This window comes from Rhinoderma darwinii, chromosome 4 (assembly GCF_050947455.1).
Source record: "Rhinoderma darwinii isolate aRhiDar2 chromosome 4, aRhiDar2.hap1, whole genome shotgun sequence".
Taxonomy (NCBI): domain Eukaryota; kingdom Metazoa; phylum Chordata; class Amphibia; order Anura; family Rhinodermatidae; genus Rhinoderma; species Rhinoderma darwinii.
This window is the reverse complement of record NC_134690.1, coordinates 352,071,589-352,092,645: the sequence shown is the minus strand read 5'-3', so window position 1 is coordinate 352,092,645 and position 21,057 is coordinate 352,071,589. Positions and strand designations below refer to the sequence as shown.

At 40.7% G+C, this 21,057-nt stretch overlaps 1 protein-coding gene across 1 annotated transcript in view; it reads right to left on the bottom strand.

Moving 5' to 3' along the window:
* The window catches only part of SLC24A3 (solute carrier family 24 member 3), a 354,780-nt gene that overhangs the window by 81,677 nt on the left and 252,046 nt on the right, over positions 1-21,057 (bottom strand). The window contains exon 7 of the mRNA XM_075862964.1: positions 388-462. Coding sequence (XP_075719079.1) covers positions 388-462 — 75 coding nt within the window. The remainder of the gene's footprint in view (positions 1-387; positions 463-21,057) is intronic.

The window sequence follows — 21,057 nt, the reverse complement described above, 5'->3', positions numbered from 1 at the left end:
GAGGCAGATTTACTAAGACTGGTGTTTCATACATCAGTGTTGGCCTGAAAACCGCAGGAGTAAGATCGCCTCTTAATCAATTTGTTGCATCTTGTGCTGTCTGTGCGCCACAAAGTAAAATCTAAATTACAGTTGAGCCCCGTCTGACTTTTTTTTAAAAGTGGCAAGAGCTGCTTCAGACTCCAAAAAGTTGCCAATTATTAATACATAAACCTAGTCTAAAGCCATTCATAAATTCCTTCCATAGTTTGGTCTGCTTCTAAGGTACATATGCCCATGAGTGTCTACACATATCATAATTATTAGTGTGTCCTGTGCACTACAAGTTGACCAGAATCATAAGGACATAATTATTGCATTCTTTTTTTCAGTAATAAATGTACTTACCACAATTAGTGCAAGAACAGACAAAGTGTAGTAGGTAGCATCTCGTAACAAACACCAAGACGACAGGACAACCACCTGAGAAAATAAACAGTAGATAGTAATAGACAGTTGAGTGACTTTGTAAATGCATGTCAATATTAATTTTGCACTGATACTCAGTTTTAGCCTGTATTATAGCCCAGAGCTGCATTCATAATTCAGCTGGTTCCTATTAGAAACAGCCAAACCCCTTTCAGCTTTGTTTCTATACTGCAGTAGAACATTTGATTTTTCCTTCTCAGAATACTTTGCAGAGCCTAGTGTAAAGACTGCACTTCCCAGAATGCAAATCACCAAAGCAAGCCAATGCAGACAATGAGGGAGCAGGATAAGCTTTTTGAGTATTCAGCTCACCAGCCTGCAGAACAGTGACAGCAGCAATGAATTAGAATGGGTAATAATGCATAAGATAACTGTGTACAAAATCTGTGCAAGAAAATCTGGAAAATATTTGCATATGTAGTCATCTTTATAGTTAGAGTATTTGTATATGTAAGCATTTGTAAAAAAAAAAAAGGTAAAGGCATTGTCCATTTGGACATCCTGTATTTTATTGCTGGTGAGACTGCAGTAAGGGGAGCTTTGAATGGAGCGGTGGACAAGCATGCCACTCCATTCAAAGTCTATGGCACTGATGAAAACAGCTTAGTATAGCGCTCGGCTGTTTACATCAATTCCATAGACATTGAATGTAGTGACTGGACGCATGCTCGTCCTCTGCTCCATTAAAGCTTTACAGTTAGGAAGAAAGGGGGTCTCGTAACCCCCGTCCTAACGTTGTGGGTCTCAACAGTTGGGGCCTCCAGTGATCAAACACTTATCATGTCGATTCTGGGAATAATTTTAATTCGATGTATCCGTGGTTCTGTAGTGCCAAAAGATGTTCTAGACACACAGCTCTTGGCTTTAACTAATAGAATGGATCTTGAATAGGGAACTATTATAATATTTTCAAATGACCTAAAAGTGCATACGATTCCATAAAAGCAGACAACACATTTAACATAAATTTTCTACATCTTAGGGCTCATTTAAACCGGCGTGAATCTCGTCCATGTCAAGTTTCCACGCAGCGAGTGTCCGTTGAAACTCACTGCATGTCCTATATTGGTGCATTTTCACGCACCTAGCCGCCCATTGAAGTCAATGGGTGCCTGAAAGCCACGGACAGCACACGGATACACATCCGTGTGCTGTCAGCGTTTTACACATCAATTACATTGAAAATAAATAAATAGCGGTGCTTGCGAGTGCATGCAAAAACGCATGCCACTCGCAAAGCACACATGCATAACGCAATGCACACGGTCAGATTTACGAGCGTGTTTTACACGCGTAAAATCTGTCACGCTCTTGTGAATGTAGCCTAAGTCTACACTATAATAATGCAAATGAGCCGTATAGAGATAGTTCACATCTCCCATCTACTGAATCCCTGTTCATAGTTTAAATGGGAATTCACAAAGGAGGTATGTTTTTATAAAGAGTAGGTCCATCTTTGCAACCATTTGTTTTACTGTTCCAATGCACCTAAAACGAAACAACTTTACAAATAATCTTGATCAAAACTCTCCTACAGTTTTGTGTCTACAGGTCCTATGCAGTCTTATGTGTCTCTATGGTAACAGACTACAAATAAACCAAATGTAATCTGATCCTGCATTCATACTACCTTCCATCTGTTAAAGAGGCTCTGTCACCAGATTTTCAAACCCCTATCTCGTATTGCAGCAGATCGGCGCTGCAATTTAGATTACAGTAACGTTTTTTTTGTTTTTTTTTAAAAACTAGCATTTTTGGCCAAGTTATGAGCATTTTTATATTTATGCAAATGAGCCTTTCTTAAGTACAACTGGGCGTGTTTAAAGTTATGTCCAAGTGGGCGTGTATTGTGTGTGTACATCTGGGCGTTTTTACTTGTTTTACTAGCTGGGCGTTGTGAATAGAAGTGTATGATACTGACGAATCAGCATCATCCACTTCTCTTCGTTAACACCCAGCTTCTGGCAGTGCACAGACACACAGCGTGTTCTCGAGAGATCACGCTGTGACGTCTCTTCCTGCCCCAGGTCCTGCATCGTGTCGGACGAGCGAGGACACATCGGCACCAGAGGCTACATCGACTTACCTACAAACGCCGATGCTGCTGCAGAATCAACTGTAGCCTCTGGTGCCGATGTGTCCTCGCTCGTCCGACACGATGCAGGACCTGGGGCAGGAAGTGACGTCACAGCGTGATCTCTCGAGAACACGCTGTGTGTCTGTGCACTGCCAGAAGCTGGGTGTTAACGATGCTGATTCGTCAGCATCATACACTTCTATTCACAACGCCCAGCTAGTAAAACAAGTAAAAACGCCCAGATGTACACACACAATACACGCCCTCTTGGACATAACTTTAAACACGCCCAGTTGTACTTAAGAAAGGCTCATTTGCATAAATATAAAAATGCTCATAACTTGGCCAAAAATGCTCGTTTTAAAAACAAAACAAAAACGTTACTGTAATCTACATTGCAGCGCCGATCTGCTGCAATACGAGATAGGGGTTTGAAAATCTGGTGACTGAGCCTCTTTAACTTCTACCTGCATTTGGAAGTTATAATAAGTAGACAATAGATTGAAGGGAGTATGACTAAATAGGGTTTGTATGTAGTCTGTAATCATGGAGAAACATAGTTCTGCATAGGAGCTGTATACACAAAGCTGTAGTATATCCCACCTTTCATCTGTATTTTTGTATGATTAGAATTAAGAATATAACAACGGAAAGGTTTTACTTAAACATCCACTTGCTCAATAACATACTCATTGAATTTGTCACGTTTTACTTTAACACATTAGAAAAATTGGACCGCAAAAAAGTCATTTTACTGGCTGTGCTCTTTAACCCCTTGGCGACATCTGATGTACTATTAGGCCTTATTTACACGAGCGTATTTCACGTCCGTGATACGCGCGTGAAAATCACGCACGTCGCATGGACCTATGCATGTGAATGGGGCCATTCAGACATTCCGTGTTTTTCACGCAGCGTGTGTCCGCTGCGTGAAACTCACTGCATGTCCTATACTTGAGAGTTTTTTGTGCATCACGCACCCATTAAAGTCAATGGGTGCGTGAAAATCACGGACAACACACGGACGCACATCCGTGTGCTGTGCGTGATTCGCGCAACAGTTGCTCAAGAAATTATGGGAAAAAGAAAACCACCTCCTTCATTTCATTTTGTAAACGTCAAAAACGCGTGACATAAGGATGCCACACGTGCGAAAATAACGCAGACACGCACCAAACACTGATGACACACGGAACTGCAACGCGCGCAAAATGCTGCGTTTTTTACGTGCGCAAAACGCACACGTTCGTGTAAATAAGGACTTACTGAGATGTCGCCAAGGGGAAGTATGGAGCGCACTCACTGGCTCATACTCGGCGGGTGACGGCTGTGTTATACAGCCGACACCTAACTCTAAGGGCGGAATCAAAGATCACTTTGATTCTGCCCATTTAACACCTTAAATGCTGCGATCAATCGCGACCGCTGCATTTAATTTGTTGGAATCAGGGGGGTACCCCTTCAAACACGCAATTGCGCCCCCCCTGCGGCGCGATCGGCCAGTGATAATGGTTGTCATGACAGCCTGGGGGCCTAATGAAGGCCCCCAGGTCTGCCATCTTTGTACTCCATTGAAGCTCAGCCTCTGGCAGGGCTTCAAAGGGGACTTTCAGTATCACAATATACTGCAATACATTAGTACTGCAGTATAGCATGCAAGCGATCGCTGGTTCAAGCCCCCTAGGGGACTAATGTAAAAAACAGTTAAATAAAGTTTTTTTTATGTTCCAAAAAAAAAAAAGTATTAAAACCTTTTCTCATTTTTTGCCTAAATCAATGTTAAAAAAATAAAAGTTAATATAACTGGTATCGCCACGTCCATAAAAGTCCAAACTATCACAATATAGCGTTATTTAACCCGCTCGGTAAAAAACAAATATACATATAAAACAGTCAAATGCTGTGTTTTGGTCACCTTAGCTGTCCAAAAAAGTGAAATAAAAAGTGATCAAAAAGTCACATATACCCCAAAATAGTATCGGTGGAAACTACAGCTCGCCCTGCAAAAATTAAGCCCTCCCATCGCTAAATTTACGGAAAAATTAATAAAGTTATGGCTCTCGGAACATGGCGACACAAAACATTTCTTTTTTTTAGCAAATATATATATATATATATTTTTTTTAAAAAGTGGTAAATCAACCTGTAGAATAAGGTGCACATGTAGCTTTTACCGCCTGATGGACGCCGTCAAAACAAAACCCCATTTCACCCCACAAATAATTGTTTTCAGCTCCCCAGTACATTATGCGGTACATTAAATGGTGCCATGACAAACTAGAACTTGTCCCGCAAAAAGCAAGCCCTCATACGGCTATGTTGACAAAAGAGGTTATGGCTTTTGGAAGGCGGAAAAAATGAAAATTTAAAAACTCACATTGGCCGTTCTCCAAGGGGTTAATGTCATTGCACATCTTGTATGTGCACAGTCTGTGATTGCGGACGGCCCTTGGATGACACTCCTCGGGCGGTCCATGCCGTAATCACAGACCATGCACACAGCACACAGCTACGTGAGGCCTAAGAGGTTTGTGGTTATTAGTCTATAGACATTTTTCTGACCATTAAATGCCTATTATTGGAACTACGATAAAGTGCAAATATACTGCACAATGCAGGAAATCCAAAAAAGACGTGTCTCCAGTATGGCAGCCCCATATGTTTTAAAATACAATCCCTTTAAGAACCCCTGCTCTATATGGTTTTTGCAACAATTTATAGTAGCACCTATAGGACAGAAAAAGGTGTTGCACCCATTCATGTAGTAAAAATAAAAAAATCTTGCAGGTTTACCTAAAATTTGGATTGTTGTTCAGTTATTTTCAAGTGTCAATGGAAATTAGCAGAGTATTACATAAAGTGGCACTGGCACCCTATATTCTAGAGGTGACCTTCTGATTAAGAACTTTTAACCTTCAGCATTTATAGTAAATGGTTTTAATCCCAAGAGCAGTACAGTACTTATAGAGGTAGATAACTGGCAATTCCAAATAAGCTCTCAAGAAAAGGGGCCAAAAAATGTTGTGCAGCTACTGCTGGTAAGTCCCACATAATAATTCTTTTCACCTAATGTTTGACAAATGATCGTGAACAGTGGGCACTATTGTATTTAATTTCTTATCGCAGTGGGTAAATGTTCCCTATGAAAGTGTGGGAGGTAAAACATTCAGTTCTCTGTTTGTTAATAATTTCTCTAGTGTAACACAAAAGAAAATGTAACCCACAAGAACAGAAGGAGTATTAAAACAACTCGCTGCAGTGCAGAAGGGCCTTTCTTGTATCTACAGTAGGCAAATTAATAATAAGAACATCACATGGTGCAATACTTAAAATACAGACCTGAATTATTTCTATATTTACCTATCTTTGTAGTTTTTTTAAAATATATTTTTATTAGGTCGAAGTTAGTACGGAAAGCACATAAACATATTTGCAACTGTCACAGATATAGAGCAACAGCAAAGAACTGGATTGTTAAAAGAATGAAGTTTTTAATTTTTTTTTATCCCATCCAACCCCCTTCTTCTCTCCAATTCACAGCATAATTTGGATACAATCACATATCCCAGAGAAATGATCAACCTGCTAGAAAAGTGATCAACTATGACAGATATATTGGAGATCTCCCAGCTAGTTGTTATCTATGTAATCTTTTAATAAATATCAAAAAATGGTGTAAAATGTCAGTTGCCCATAGGGACCGCTCAGATTCTTTCTTTCAGTTGGAATCTGATGGGCCGCTAAGGGCAACTCCTTAACTTTTTTCTTTTGGCTAGTGTTGATATATCTCTTCCTATATGTTTTATTTTATTGCATGTCTTAAGACCCTTTTACTCAGGCCAATTATCGGTTCACAGTACGCTCGTTCCTTATCATTGTCGTGTGTAAACAGAGCAACGATCAGCCGATGAACGAACAAACAACGAGCTTGTACATCGGCTGATTGTATTGTTACTGCAGCAGAAAAAAACAGGGAGACGTGCTGCCAAAATGATAGATATGTATGGGGACGAGCAATCCTAGTAACGAGCGCTTGTCCCTTTACATAGCTCCTTGAGAAACAAGCACCAATCAACGAGCTGTCTCGTTGATTGGCGCTCGTTGTTACGACCATAATGGGCCGGTGCAAAAGGATCCTTACAGTTTACAACTGTTTTCTCCCACGCTATATTTGAATGACTATTGAATGGAAACACAAAGAGGAAGAGTTTGCATTGTTATCTCTAAAGATGTTTACACACACAGATTTCTGACCAATCAATTCGACCATTTGTTCCATTCAAACATATCAATGATCAGGAGAATGATCGTTACTATGATCGTTCGTCCCCATACATTTGCATCTTGTCGGAAGCACATCCCTTGTTTACACAGGGAGATGTCCTGCCAACTAGTGTCCATTTTTATGGCCGCATAAAAGAAGGAGTGTTTGCTTGTTCATTAGCTGATCACTGCCCTGTTTACACAGGGCAATAATCGGGAACGTATGAATGCTCATTCACCCTATCATTGGCCCATGTAAAAGGCATTTTAGTTTAGAACAAATTCTAATCTTCCTCATCTGTTATAATCTGTTATAATCGACTTAAAATAAAACCTCTCTTTCTTCTATAATGGAGTTGTCTTCCAGATATCTTTCTGTTGACCTGGCAGGATGGGTTTATTGATTAACCCCTTCCCGCTTTGGCCACTTTTGACCTTCCTGACAGAGCCTCATTTTTCAAATCTGACATGTTTCACTTTATGTGGTAATAACTCCGGAATGCTTTTACCTATCCAAGTGATTCTGAGATTGTTTTCTCGTGACACATTGGACTTTATGTTACTGGCAAAATTTGCCCGATACATTCAGTATTTAATTGTGAAAAACACCAAAGTTTAGCAAAAAATTGCAAAAATTTGCATTTTTCTCAATTTAAATGTATCTGCTTGTAAGACAGGCAGTTAAACCACACAAAAATGTTGCTAACTAACATCCCCCATATGTCTACTTTAGATTGGCATCGTTTTTTGAACATCATTTTATTTTTCTAGGACGTTACAAGGCTTAGAACTTTAGCAGCAATTTCTCACATTTTCAAGAAAATTTAAAAATGCTATTTTTACAGGGGCCAGTTCAGTTGTGAAGTGGCTTTGAGGTCCTTAGATATTAGAAACCCCCAATAAGTCACCCCATTTTAAAAACTGCACCCCTCAAAGTATTCAAAACAGCATTTAGAAAGTTTCTTAACCCTTTAGACATTGTGCAGGAATTAAGGCAAAGTAGAGGTGAAATTTACAAAGTTCATTATTTTTTTCCTGAAATTCATTTTGAATCCATTTTTTTTGTACCACAGAATGTTTTACACAAGAAATGCAACTCAATATTTATTGCCCAGGTTCTGCAGTTTTAGGAAATATCCCACATGTGGCTCTAGTGTGCTACTGGACTGAAGCACCGGCCTCAGAAGCAAAGGAGCACCTGGTGGATTTTGGGTCTCCTTTTTATTAGAATATATTTTAGGCACCATGTCAGGTTTGAACAGGTCTTGTGGAACTAAAACAGTGGAAACCCCCCACAAGTGACCCCATTTGGGAAACGACACCCCTCGAGGAATTTATCTAGGGGTGTAGCAAGCATTTTGACCGGCCAGTTTTTTTGCAAAAATTTTTGGAACTAGGCCATGAAAATGAAAATCTAAATTTTTTAAAATAAAATGTAGGTTTAGCTAATTTTTTTTCATTTCCAAAAGAACTAAAGTAGAAAAAGCACCACAACATTTGTAGAGCAATTTCTCCCGAGTAAAACAATACCCCACATGTGGTAATAAACGGTTATTTGGACACACAGCAGGGCTTAGAATGGAAAGAGCGCCATTTGGCTCTTGGAGCTCAAATTTAGCAGGAATGGTTTGCGGAGGCCATGTCGCATTTGCAAAGCCCCCTAGGGGACAAAACAGTGGAAACCCCAAACAAGTGACCCCATTTTGGAAACTATACCCCTCGAGGAATTTATCTAGGGGTGTAGCAAGCATTTTGACCGGCCAGTTTTTTTGCAAAAATTTTTGGAACTAGGCCATGAAAATGAAAATCTAAATTTTTTCAAATAAAATGTAGGTTTAGCTAATTTTTTTTCATTTCCAAAAGAACTAAAGTAGAAAAAGCACCACAATATTTGTAGAGCAATTTCTCCCGAGTAAAACAATACCCCACATGTAGTAATAAACAGCTGTTTGGAGACACGGCGAGGCTGAGAAGGGAAAGAGCGCCATTTGGCTTTTGGAACTCAAATTTAGCAGGAATGGTTTGCGGAGGCCATGTCACATTTACAAAGCCCCTGAGGGGACAAAACAGTGGAAACCCCCAACAAGTGACCCCATTTTGGAAACTACACCCCATGAGGAAATTATCTAGGAGTACAGTGAGCAGTTTGACCCCACAGGTATTTTACAGAACTTATTGGAAGTAGGCCGTAAAAATGAAAATCTAAATTTTTTCAAATAAAATGTAGGTTTAGGTATTTTTTTTTCATTTCCACAAGGACTGAAGGAGAAAAAGCACCATAAAATTAGTAAAGCAACTTCTCCCGAGTAAAACAATACCCCACATGTGGTCATAAACGGCTGTTTGGACACACCGTAGGGCTCAGAATGGAACTAGCACCATTTGGATTTTGGATAGTGTCTGGGCGCCATGTCACATTTGCTGAGCCCCTGTAGTACTAGTACAGTGGAAACACCCCAAAAGTGACTCCATTTGGGAAACTGCACCCCCTGAGGAATCATCTAGGGGTATAGTGAAAATTTTGATCCCAATGGTTTTTTGCTGAATTAATTAGAATATGAAAATGAAAAATAATTTTTTTTTTCCAACAAGATGTAGTTTTAGATCAACATTTTTCATTTTTACAAGGAATAGAGAAGAAAAAGCACCCCAACATTTGTAAAGCAATTTCTCTCGAGTACGGTAACACCCCATATGTGGTTATAATCAGCTGTTTACATATATGGGAGCATTCAGAAGAAAAGGAGCGGTATTTATCTTTTGGAGCGTGGATTTTGCTGGAATGTTTTGCGGACGCCATGTTGCATTTGCAAAACCCCTGATGTACCAAACAAAAGTGACCCCGTTTTAGAAACTACACCCCTAAAGGCATTTATCAAGGGGTGTAGTGAGAATTTAGACATCACAGGTGTTTTTCAGAAATGAATACGCAGTGGATGGTGCAAAGTGAAAATTGCAATTTTTCCACTGATCTGCCCATTCACCGCACAAGATGTTGTGCCCCTAGAGAATCTTACCCCATAAATTGCCTTACTTGTGGCCATAAATTGCTGTTTGGGCACACTGTAGGGCTAAGAAGGAATAGACCGCCATTTTGAGCATGGATTTTGCTTGGTAGTTTTGTTTGAGTTTTGCTGGTATTTCCGTTTATAATGTGGTGGCATATGTAATCTGTGCGGAGTATATCAGGGGTATATGTAATCTGTGCGGAGTACATCAGGGGTATATGTAATCTGTGCGGAGTACATCAGGGTATAATAAGAGGGTATACTAATGGGGTAAATAATACAATTATCCATAGATGTGTGTTACGCTGTGAAGCGATCCGTCACACTGATAAACGGTTTTCTTTCTTATCCCCCTTCTGTAACGCTCTGCACCTTTTGGGGACTTTTTCTCCTTCATAGTTTGGGAAATATTACTGGTAAAGTTTTGCGCTGGTATACTACGGGCGCCCTCGCTTGCAGCGGATGTGCTATGTCCCTTCCCTTTCCTAGTTCCTAAATACTATGGCCCTGAAACTGAAGGAATGTTCCCCTCCGGCCTGCGCATTGAGATGTTTTACATCCACTGCATTACTAGTGCCGTAACTTTTTTGTTTTTCAGTTGATTGAGCGGTGTGCAGGCTTGTTTTTTGCGAGACGGGCTGTAGATTTCATTGGTATCATTTTGGAACACATACGACTTTTTGATCACTTTTTATTTCATTTTTTGGTAAAGGAAATTACCAAAAACAAGCAATTCTAGAATCGTTTTTTATTGTTTTTTTTATCGGCATCCACAGTGCGCCCTAAATTACATGTTAGCTTTATTCTGCGGGTCGATACGATTACGGCAATACCAAATTTATATAGTTTTTTTTATGTATTGCGGCTTTTGCACAATAAAATCACTTTTTTTATAAAATCATTTGTTTTCTGTGTCGCCATATTCTAAAACCCATAACTTTTTTATTTTTGCGTACACAAAGCGGTGTCAGGGATTATTTTTTTGCGGGACGGATTGTCGTTTTTATTAGTACTATTTTGGAGTAAATGTGACTTTATGATCACTTTTTATAGCATTTTTTGGAAGGAGATGTGACCTAAAAACAAAGATTCTGGCGTTGTTTTTCATGTTTTTTTTTTACGGCGTTCACCGTGCGGGATAAATTACATAATAGTTTTGTAGTTTGGGTCGTTACGGACGCGGCGATACCAATTATGTATAGTTTTTTAAATTTTTACGGTTTTTCCCATAATAAAAGACTTACTATGGGAAAAAAGTCAGTTTGGCTTTATTTTTATTTGAAATGTGTGTGTTTTTATTGTTTTACCACATTTTTATTAACTTTTTTTTACTTTTCTGACTTGTCCCACTAGGGGACATGAGGGCCTGATGCCCCGATCGCTACTCTAATACACTGCACTACGTACGTAGTGCAGTGTATTAGCGCTGTCAGTTATTCACTTACAGCAAGCCTATGAGGACACGCCGCAGGCGGGTCCTCATCGGCTCCCATACAAGGCAGACTCGGACGCCATTTTCTGGCGTCCGATTGCCACAGCAACCCAGCGATTGCATCACTGGGTTGCCGATCGGGTGAAAACCTATCAGATGCTGTGCTCTATTGAGCGCAGCATCTGAGGGGTTAATCTGCCGGATCGGAGAGTAGCTCCGGTCCTGGCAGTTACAGGAGGGTGCCAGCTGTATAATACAGCTGTCACCCCGCGGTGATGGTGCCGGCTCTGCTTCTGAGCCCGCACAATCACTGCGCCGTACATGTACGGCGCTTTGCGGGAAGCACCTCCCGACAGCGCCGTACATGTACGGCGCATGTCGGGAAGGGGTTAATGCTGCTTGCGGCAATTCTGAGCCTCCTATCAGCATGGTGCAACAGAAGTCTGGATTTATCTGACCAGGCGATGTTTTTTCACTGCTCAGTAATAATATTTTTGTGCTCTTTTGCCCACTGGAGTCTTGCCTTTCTGTTTCCCTTAGACCACAATGGCACTTGAACTGATCGTTTGCTGTTATAGTCCATCTGTACTAAGGAACAATGAGTTGTGCATTCGGACACGTTAGTTGGAGCACCAGCGTTGTATTTGGCTGCAATTTGCTTGAATGTGCACCGCCTGTTCATCAGAACAATTCTTTACATCCTCCTCTGATCTCTTTTGTCGATGATTTACACAGGTTTCTCATTCACTGGATGTTTTTCCTCGATCACACCATTCTTGGTATACTCTCGACACCGTTGCTTGAGAAAATCTCACAAGGTTTGCATTTTTTTTTAAATACTGGCCCCGTCTTGTCTAGCACCGATTACCATGTCTCATTCAAAGTCACTTGATTTTCCCATTCTAATGTGGAGTCACACTGAAACTGATCCATGGAAAATTTGTTCACCTGATTTTATGCTGCAGTCCGGGGTCCAGGTGTCTCTAATAAAGTGTTAATGCATTTAGTGTATATCCTGCAGAAACAAGCCAGGCAATTGCATATAAGTCCCTAAGAGATTGTAACCCTTTCTTGGTATGGCTGTATATGCAGCTGAGACCGGACCTGATAGGGTGGATACATTATGTTACATGGGATGATTTGAATGTGATAAAGAAGGTGGACTATGGATCAGAAACTTTTCTTTCCATCAAAGGACCTTAACTTTTTAACTCTATGGTTTGTATGGTCATCCAACTCTTATACTTTTTTTATACTGTTCCCAAATTGTGCCTGGGACTTTTTCATAGTCACAAGCTTTCTTCACATTTTTTTTTCTTTTTCCCCCAATAATATACCATTAAGTAGGCATATCACGTTTTAATTGCGGTACCGAGATTATTCAGATTATGTATCTTTCGTTTTGCAAACTGTCCGATTTTGCCATTCATGCACTAGTGCCTTCTTTTGCTATACTACGTACTTTGGAAGGAAGTAATTTGATTAGTGAACTCTATTTGGCTTGGTGTATAGCATAACCGGCCCTGTGGCTATGGCTCGTTGTAAGGGGGTTAAATTATAATGAATTTGGACAAGAAAAGGGCCTCGGTTTATTTTTCTTTCCGATTTCTAAAATGTTTACTATTGGAAGGTACCTGTGGGGTTGAAAGCAGCTTCCAAACAAATGCAATATCCAGAACTTTGCTTACTTACTTCTTTAGCAACAATGCACTTAAGCCCTTTTCACATTACGTTTATGGCCTCCATGTAACATATAGCCCGGGAAAAACTCCCAAAGTATACGATAAATGGATGCCTCAGACAGATGGCATACAATGGCATACATCAAACATAGGGACTCAGTGTAAACACAAAAGTTAAATTTTTTTTTTACTGGATACTGATTTTTGGAATAGTGTAGTCTACTTTGATAATCTATACTTCAGTTTTTTCGGTATACTGATATATACTGGCCGGGCTGAGACCAATAGGACACTCTTTTGGTCTCCATTGAGCTAATGTAACTGTGTGGACACTTTAGCTTTCCCAGCTTACATACTAAACGTACATCACAAACGTGATGTGAAGAGTGCCTTAGTCATGATTTATTTTCACATTGATTGTGATGTTCAGATCACTAAGCATCCTACAGCAATAACATACTTTTTTTTAGAAAATATCTATCTGACTTTCTTTTAATTAAGTCAGGCTTCCCGACAAAAATGGCTATAAACTCTCTGCTAGCTAAATGTCCTTTTTACTTCAATTTGTTTGGGTTGGTGGTGTCATGCTCATGAAGCATGTCCCTTGGATTGGTCAACAATTGGCGGTTGCCACTAGGACAAAGAACACACTGACACTGGCAGTAGGATAACCACAAAGACTTGAGACATGTTGGAGCATACTTAAGACATAGTTGAGTCCAACCCGTGAGTAGAACTATAGTTGCAAAGTAGATGTAGTCAGAACAGGTCAGGAGTGCATATCCAATGTAGTCAGGGAAGCCAAAAGTTCAAAGGCATAGAGGCGACATAGTGAGAAATGCTGGAAGCCAAAGTGGCAAAGAAGACAAAGTCAAAAAAGCCGATATTTGCCCTTGGATAGGTCAACAATTGACGGTTGCCACTAGGACAGAGAACACACTGACACTGGCAGTAGGATAACCACAAAGACTTGAGACATGTTGGAGCACGGTTAGAACACAGTTGAGTCCAACACGTAAGTCGAACTATAGTTGCAAAATAGACGTAGTCAGAACAGGTCAGGAGTGCATATCCAATGTAGTTCCGGAAGCCAAAAATTCAAAGGCATTGAGGCGGCATAGTGAAAAATGCTGGAAGTCAAAGTGGCAAAGAAGACAAAGTCAAACAAGCCGATATTTGCTGATAAAACCATTTCACTTGCACACTACCCGCAACCCGAAAAGATCTGTAACAGCAAGATGCAATGCACTGTGTGTTCTGACACCTTTCTATCATAGTCAGAATTTAATTTTTCAGCAATTTGTGCTAAAGCAGCTCTTCTTTTCAATCAGACCAAACGGGCTAACCTTCGCTCCCAACGCAAATCAATGAGCCTTGGGCGCCCATGACGCATCACAATTTGGCCTTTGTCAAAGTCGCTCAGATCCTTACGGTTGGCCATTTTTCCTGCTAACAAAACATCAACTTTAAAAACTGACTGTTCACTTGCTCTCTATTATATCCCACCCCTCGACAGGCGCCTTTGTAATGAGATAATCAATGTCATTTTTTTCACCTGTCAGTGGTTGTAATGTTATTGCTCCTCCCGCCAATAGGTGGTGATCATTTATTTCATTCATGTATGGAAGTGCAGGTTGTGCGCCCCGATTTTGGAGCGAAATTAAATGTGGGAGTAAGGGAACAATTTTTTAATATACAAATATTATAAAAACCACTCTCTTTACAAGGAGGAAGGCATTAGTTAATAGGTTTGCCGGACATCAGGAAATTAAAATTCCTCATCACTGCCCTGAAAATCTGTTCACCGTTGGAGGCAACAGACACAGGCCATTATATAGCAGCCTGTGTCTGCTGACATATTTGAGTTATGGCAATTTTCAAATTCCATAATAACGCTTCTTTCTGTGATTTTATTAAGGGAACGCTCAAATAATTCCCAATATTTGAGTGCAGGTCTCTTTAAAGGCATCGTATGCCCATAGTTCATAGCAAACCTGTCTATTAATAGCACTGCTTACATAGTTTTAGCCACCTAAAATAACTGGAATTGTGATAAAGCAAATGGAAATGGCAAGAAGTCAACTGACCAACAATCTAGCTTTTGATTAGGCAATGTATAACTTTTATATATTTACAATTCTTATTACTATATGCTATGACTTTTCTTGTTTTGTCTAGACATATCAATACACTACACAGAACTCATATACAAGTAGCACTATGGGGGAGAGTAATCAAGCAGAAATGACTCAAGTACTTAAGGATAGTATTAAAGACCCACTGATATCTGGTGTCCTCTAAAATGACTCATTTGTTTGGTCATTATTTGCATTTTGCCAAAAGGGTTTAAAGCAATTAAGGAAAGACAAACTGATCGTAAGCTGCTTGATAGTCCATTCCATGAGGGTCATTTTACAGAACCACAAAGAGTGATTTAACATTATCATGAATAAGAGGGTAATCAGTTACATAGCTCATCCCCTCCATCCATGGCACTGACGTAAGCATTAGCAAACTGCTTACATTAGTAATTTTTATACAATACAACACAGACGTCATCTTATATGGTATTTATGCCTATTTTTATACAATGTATCCCTTTCTGTTAACAGATATCACATAATTTTCCTCTAGTTTTTTTGGTTTTATATTGAATCTGCATGATTGTTTGTTCAATCATCTCATTTTCCCTGTTGCCTGATTGGATGCATTCTAAAATCAGTCTATATATAGCAGGCAGGGTGTTTTATAGCACACAGAACTTCCTGTGACCACTTCTGTACATGTAGCTGCGTGTAATGAAATGATGGTCACCCAGACAGGAAGTCAAGTGGTTGCTAGGAAACATAAACCAAAACACTACAAAATATACTAATTTGGTAGCAGCTCGGGAAATAAACATGGATTCTGCAAAGGCGGCAGACACAGACTGATGTAAAAACGAGTCAGCAGATCTTGTCAGCGTGTGCTTATGGTGAATTGCCAGTTTGTTATGCTGGCATGGATTTAACATTCTCTGCAGGATTTTCCATCACATGTTTCTGATAATAACATTATATTAGGGATTCAGAGACTATTCCAATCATGGTAATAATATAACTCTTAATGCAGCCCAAATCTAGAAATGTATTTAGAAATCAAGAGAAAACCAATGGCAAGAATCATCTCCTCGAATCCCATAAGTTGTCTATTATTATCCTTTTAGTGCGTGGGGCTTTGTGTAGTCAATTGTATTAGCATTTGATGTATAATCAAATTGAGTTTGTCCATGCAGCAGAGCTGAATTTGTATATGTGCCACAATGTGTTGTGATATTATCTGTGCTTCTCCTCATGACGGGAGGTAAATACATCAAGTTAAAGAGTAGCTGAACTTTGCTAAACTTTTGATATGTCAGAAACATATCAGAAATTTTGATCAGTAGGGGTCTGGGTGCGGAGACCCCCCACCATCGCTGAAACTAAGAGGCAGAAGCGCTCAGCTGATTGACTCTACTTGTTCGGCTTAAGACTGGCTCACGTAGAACATCTATAAGACCTTCTTCAGCCTAACAACAAGAGTCAATCACATCCGAAGTTGCAGAGCGCTTGGTTGAGTACTTTTGCTCCTTCGTTTCAGCAATGGTGGGGTTCTCAGCACCTGGACCCCCACCTATCAAAACTTCTAATATGTCTCTTTAACATTTCAAAAGTTTTGCAAACGTTCACTTACTTTTTAACTCAGTGAGTTATGATGGTACGCAAAACAAAGCCTTAAATTACAAATTCAGCTCTGCTATATCTATACATGCATGCATACAACACTTATTGGCATATTATCTTGTAGACTTTAAGGTATTTTGTAATATACACCCTTTGTGGAATAGCTTTAGAGTAACTACAGTGACTACATAGGGTTAGAGGTGTTGAATAACAAGACATAGAGTATATAGCCTGTAAAGTAGGGTTCTAGTCGCCTAGGTGTAAATCAACAATAACTTTATGGCTCAGTAACAAACAAAATCAGGGAACAGCCCTGTCCCTGAGGTTGGGTACTTCGACCACCGTGAGAGTCTCTCTGGTGTCATGGTACGCCAAAGTAACTAAGGACTTGACATGCCTAACTACATGTGCCACCAAAGGTCATGAATAGGCTGCCCTCTACCGCGTACCCACAACAGTGATGAATCGTTTGTTTCATGGGCCCGATTACCCTCGGTGACAGAAGTACAATGATCACAATCAATTTTCGAGTTGCAAGTTTAGAGAACGGTTTACACAAATTGAGAGGCAGAGTTCAATGAGTGGCAGAGTAGAAGGCAGTTCACATACCAGAGCCCCATTATGGATTAAGCCTAGTTCACACTGAGTTTTTTGGTGCTGTTTTTTGACACGGAAATCACGTCGGATATTGCGCAAACAAATGGCTGATATCGCCTCCCATTGATTTCAATGGGAGGCGGAGGTGTTTTTTACCCACGAGCGGTAAAAACGGCTCCCGGGGAAAAAAAACGGTTTTCGCTGCTTTTTTTGCCCACGGCGCTCAATGGCCATGGCTGCAAAAACCGCAGCAAAGAAAGCACAGGCAGGTCAAAATCTGCCTCAAAACTCCTGATTCCCCTGTGTGAACTATGTTTTAGGGTGCTATCTCTTAAAGGCCCTGTTTACACAGAGTATTTTGCACGCAGAAAAAAATTTGCCTCAAAATTCCTGACTTTCTTGCATCGTTTCTGGTGGCATTTTTCGGCCATTGAGTACCGCAGGCAACAAACGTCGCAAAAAGCTCTTTCTCTGCCTCCCATTGATTTCAATGGGTGGTCAGAGACGGAACCGCAGGAAGAAAGTGCATGCCGCTTTTTTTCCCCGGCGAGCGGCTAAAGCTGTGAGCGGGAAAAAAACGCTTCCGTCTCCCATTGAAATCAATGGGAGACGGTTTCGGGCGTTTTTCGGCACTGATTCCGACTCTGTTTGCGCTTAAAAAAAAATATGTGAACAGGGCCTAAGGGTCGCTCTGACTTCACGATCAATAACAGCCAACAACAATTCTGTATAACCTCTAAATTACACCTGAATTACAAGCCAGTGCAGGTTCTCACCACTTACAGCCACTGGGGGAATCTGATATCCAGTTTAAGGGGAGTCACACGAAGCCTCAGGCCAGTCCTTACTCCAGCCAGTCTGTCCCCACAGCCCGCCACAAGGTATCGGCTGCACTCACTGCTCCATGCATGCCTTTTCTCTAATTATCACCTAACCCTAACCGCCCGGTGCACTGCCAATCAACACTGATGGCGTGGCACTGCCATACTTTGTCAGTGTTGGGCTCCTGATAAGTTCACGTTGACTCTGTGCTCCTTCATCCCTGCCTGGCTGCCAGAAGTCTCCATTTCCCTGAAAACTAGCCGAAGCTTTGTACAGCTAGCTGCTGAACAAAGAGCCACAGTGTGGGTACGGACAGACGGAGGACGACTATAAGAATAGAGGGGGGGGGGAAGGACCAGGACAAACAGTCACTGCTATACAGAGGCACAACTTAAAGTGCTGGACCTGATGCAAAATCTGTAAAAAGGCCCCCAACTATCTCGCCGCATCTTCCCCTCCTTTCCCTGTGGCATAATCCCTTGTTCTCCCCAGGCGTAGACAATTACCATGCCTTTAAGTGGTGGTGGTCTAGTGGTATACTCAGAGTCCATTATCTTCTAACGCCCACCCATTCTCGGATTCTCTCGTTCTGTGAGCTTCAGACCTCTCAGCAGATCCCCAACGGCGAAGTGTTCCGATATCTACAACTCAAGAATTGGATTACTTCCCTTCTCCATAACAAGACTGCTTCAGACTCTTACTCACAGTTCGAGCGAATCTGCGAAAACAACCCTAACACTAAAGGGATCATATCAGTCTTATATAAATGGCTCCTTAACAACCCCACACCTGTTCCTCACACATATGTGGATAGATGGCACCGGGACCTGGGGGTGACGCTCGAACCAGCAGAATGGCATAATATCTGGAGTATAGTATCACACTGCTCCATTAATACGAATATTTTAGAATCGGCTTATAAAGTCATGATGCGGTGGTATTTGGTTCCTAGCCGGCTTGCACGGGCCTTTCCCACCTACCCCGCCTCTTGCTTTCGTGGTTGCCACTCTACCGGTGACATACTCCATATTTGGTGGTCCTGCCCAAAGCTCATCCGATTCTGGAGTAGGGTATTTGGTCTCGCCCAAAGTTTGTTTGGCATTATTATAAGAAGAGATCCGAAGATAGGCCTTCTCCATCACAAACCCCCAGAGCTTACAAACGCACAATTTCGGTTATTCTCTTATATCCTTTTGGCTGCAAAAATAACTATAGCTCACTCTTGGAAAAAACGTACAGTAACTTTTGCAGGGGTTAAAACTAGAATGGACCAGATGTTTGTGAACGAAAAACTTACAGGAATCTTACTAGATAGGGTTGCCAGTTTTGAGTCGCTCTGGTTACCCTGGATTAGCTACGCATACCCTCACTTACCTGCCACTATAATCACTGCTTATTAAGTCCAGCGACTTTTTTTTTTCATTCTAGATTTCTGACCGGCTCCCCCCCCCTTACCATTCCCAGCTTTCCGCTATATTCTTCCCAACCCTTCTATTCCCCCCTTCTCTGTCTCTTGTTTTATAGGATGTTTCCTTTTCATATATTGATCCTGCATTTACTGTCATTACATTCACGAATGTTTGTCATTTTGTTTTTATAACAACATTATAATTCACTGAGTGAAATGATTTATATTTAATATTATTTTTATCTGTTTTTGATATATGTCTTTTACCTAAATGTAAAACTGTTCAATAAAATTTGTTGAAAAGAAAAAGGCCCCCAACTATTATGTGCCATGTATAAAACTAGTGTCCCCTGATTGACACCAGGGCCAATGTGCGACTGCAACTTCTGAACCACCTGTAGTAATGTCCCCGTTGTATATATTTTTACAATACCTTACCTTGTATCAGTACAGAACCTCTTAATATTTTTAGATATTGCACAATGAAAATGAGAAGATCTGTATGCTTGTATAATTCATGAAACTATTAAACCATTTTCTAGTAAAGAAAACAAATGAGGGTGCCTATATAGAACTATAATGCCAGGAATAGTTAACAAAAAAAGTTGTCATTAAGTCTTTTCTTCAGTGCAAAGCAAAACAAATCAGAATTGACCAGCGGCTCTCAGGATAAACATGCAATATGATATTGTCCCACATTCATAGAGAAAAACGTGAATATCCACAAAAATGCCTTGTGTTGCTAAAAACATTAATCGAGAACAGGCTCAGGAACATAAGTAAAAGTATTTACACAGCAAAAGAGCAGAGAACCAAAACTTCAGACAAGCATCAGCTGCTGTCAGCTTTTCTCAAGCAGAGTATGCGGCTCCCAGCTACATGCCAGGCTGAACTGCTATAAATCTAGGTCTTTACCATAAGGGTATGTTCACACGACCAAGTTTCAGATGTAATTCGGGCATTTTATGCCCCGAATTACGTGTGGAAAAAACGGCTCCATTACGCCGACAAACATCTGCCCATTACTTTCAATGGGTTTTACGATGTACTGTGCCGACGACCTGTCATTTTACGCGTCGCTGTCAAAAGACGGCGCGTAAAAAAGAAGCGCAGGACACTTGTTGGGACGTAATTGGAGCCGTTTTTCATTGACTCCATTGAAAAACAGCTCCAATTACGTCCGTAATGGACGCCGCAAAAAAAGTGAGCACGAGAAATTAGGTCTGAAATTCAGGAGCTGTTTTCGCCTGAAAACAACTCCGTAATTTCAGATGTATTTTGCGCTGTCGTGTGAACATACCATAAGGGTTTTATCTAGAAATAGGTCTTACACAAAAACCCCACCATCTTCATTTGTTCTCTTTAGGGTGCCCATCCACCATGCGGCTGAGCTGTGCTAACCACAAGTACAAGTGAAGCACATGGTTTTCCTGTGCTTCACCTGTACATGCTGCAAAACCGCGTGGCAATTACGGCAACTCGGCCGCATAGTGTACGGGCACCCTTAAAGTCAGGAATAATCATGTACAATTCTAGTAAACCAGGAAACTTGGGGTTAATATAATTCCCCTTATTGTTTACTGCTTTATTGAACATAAA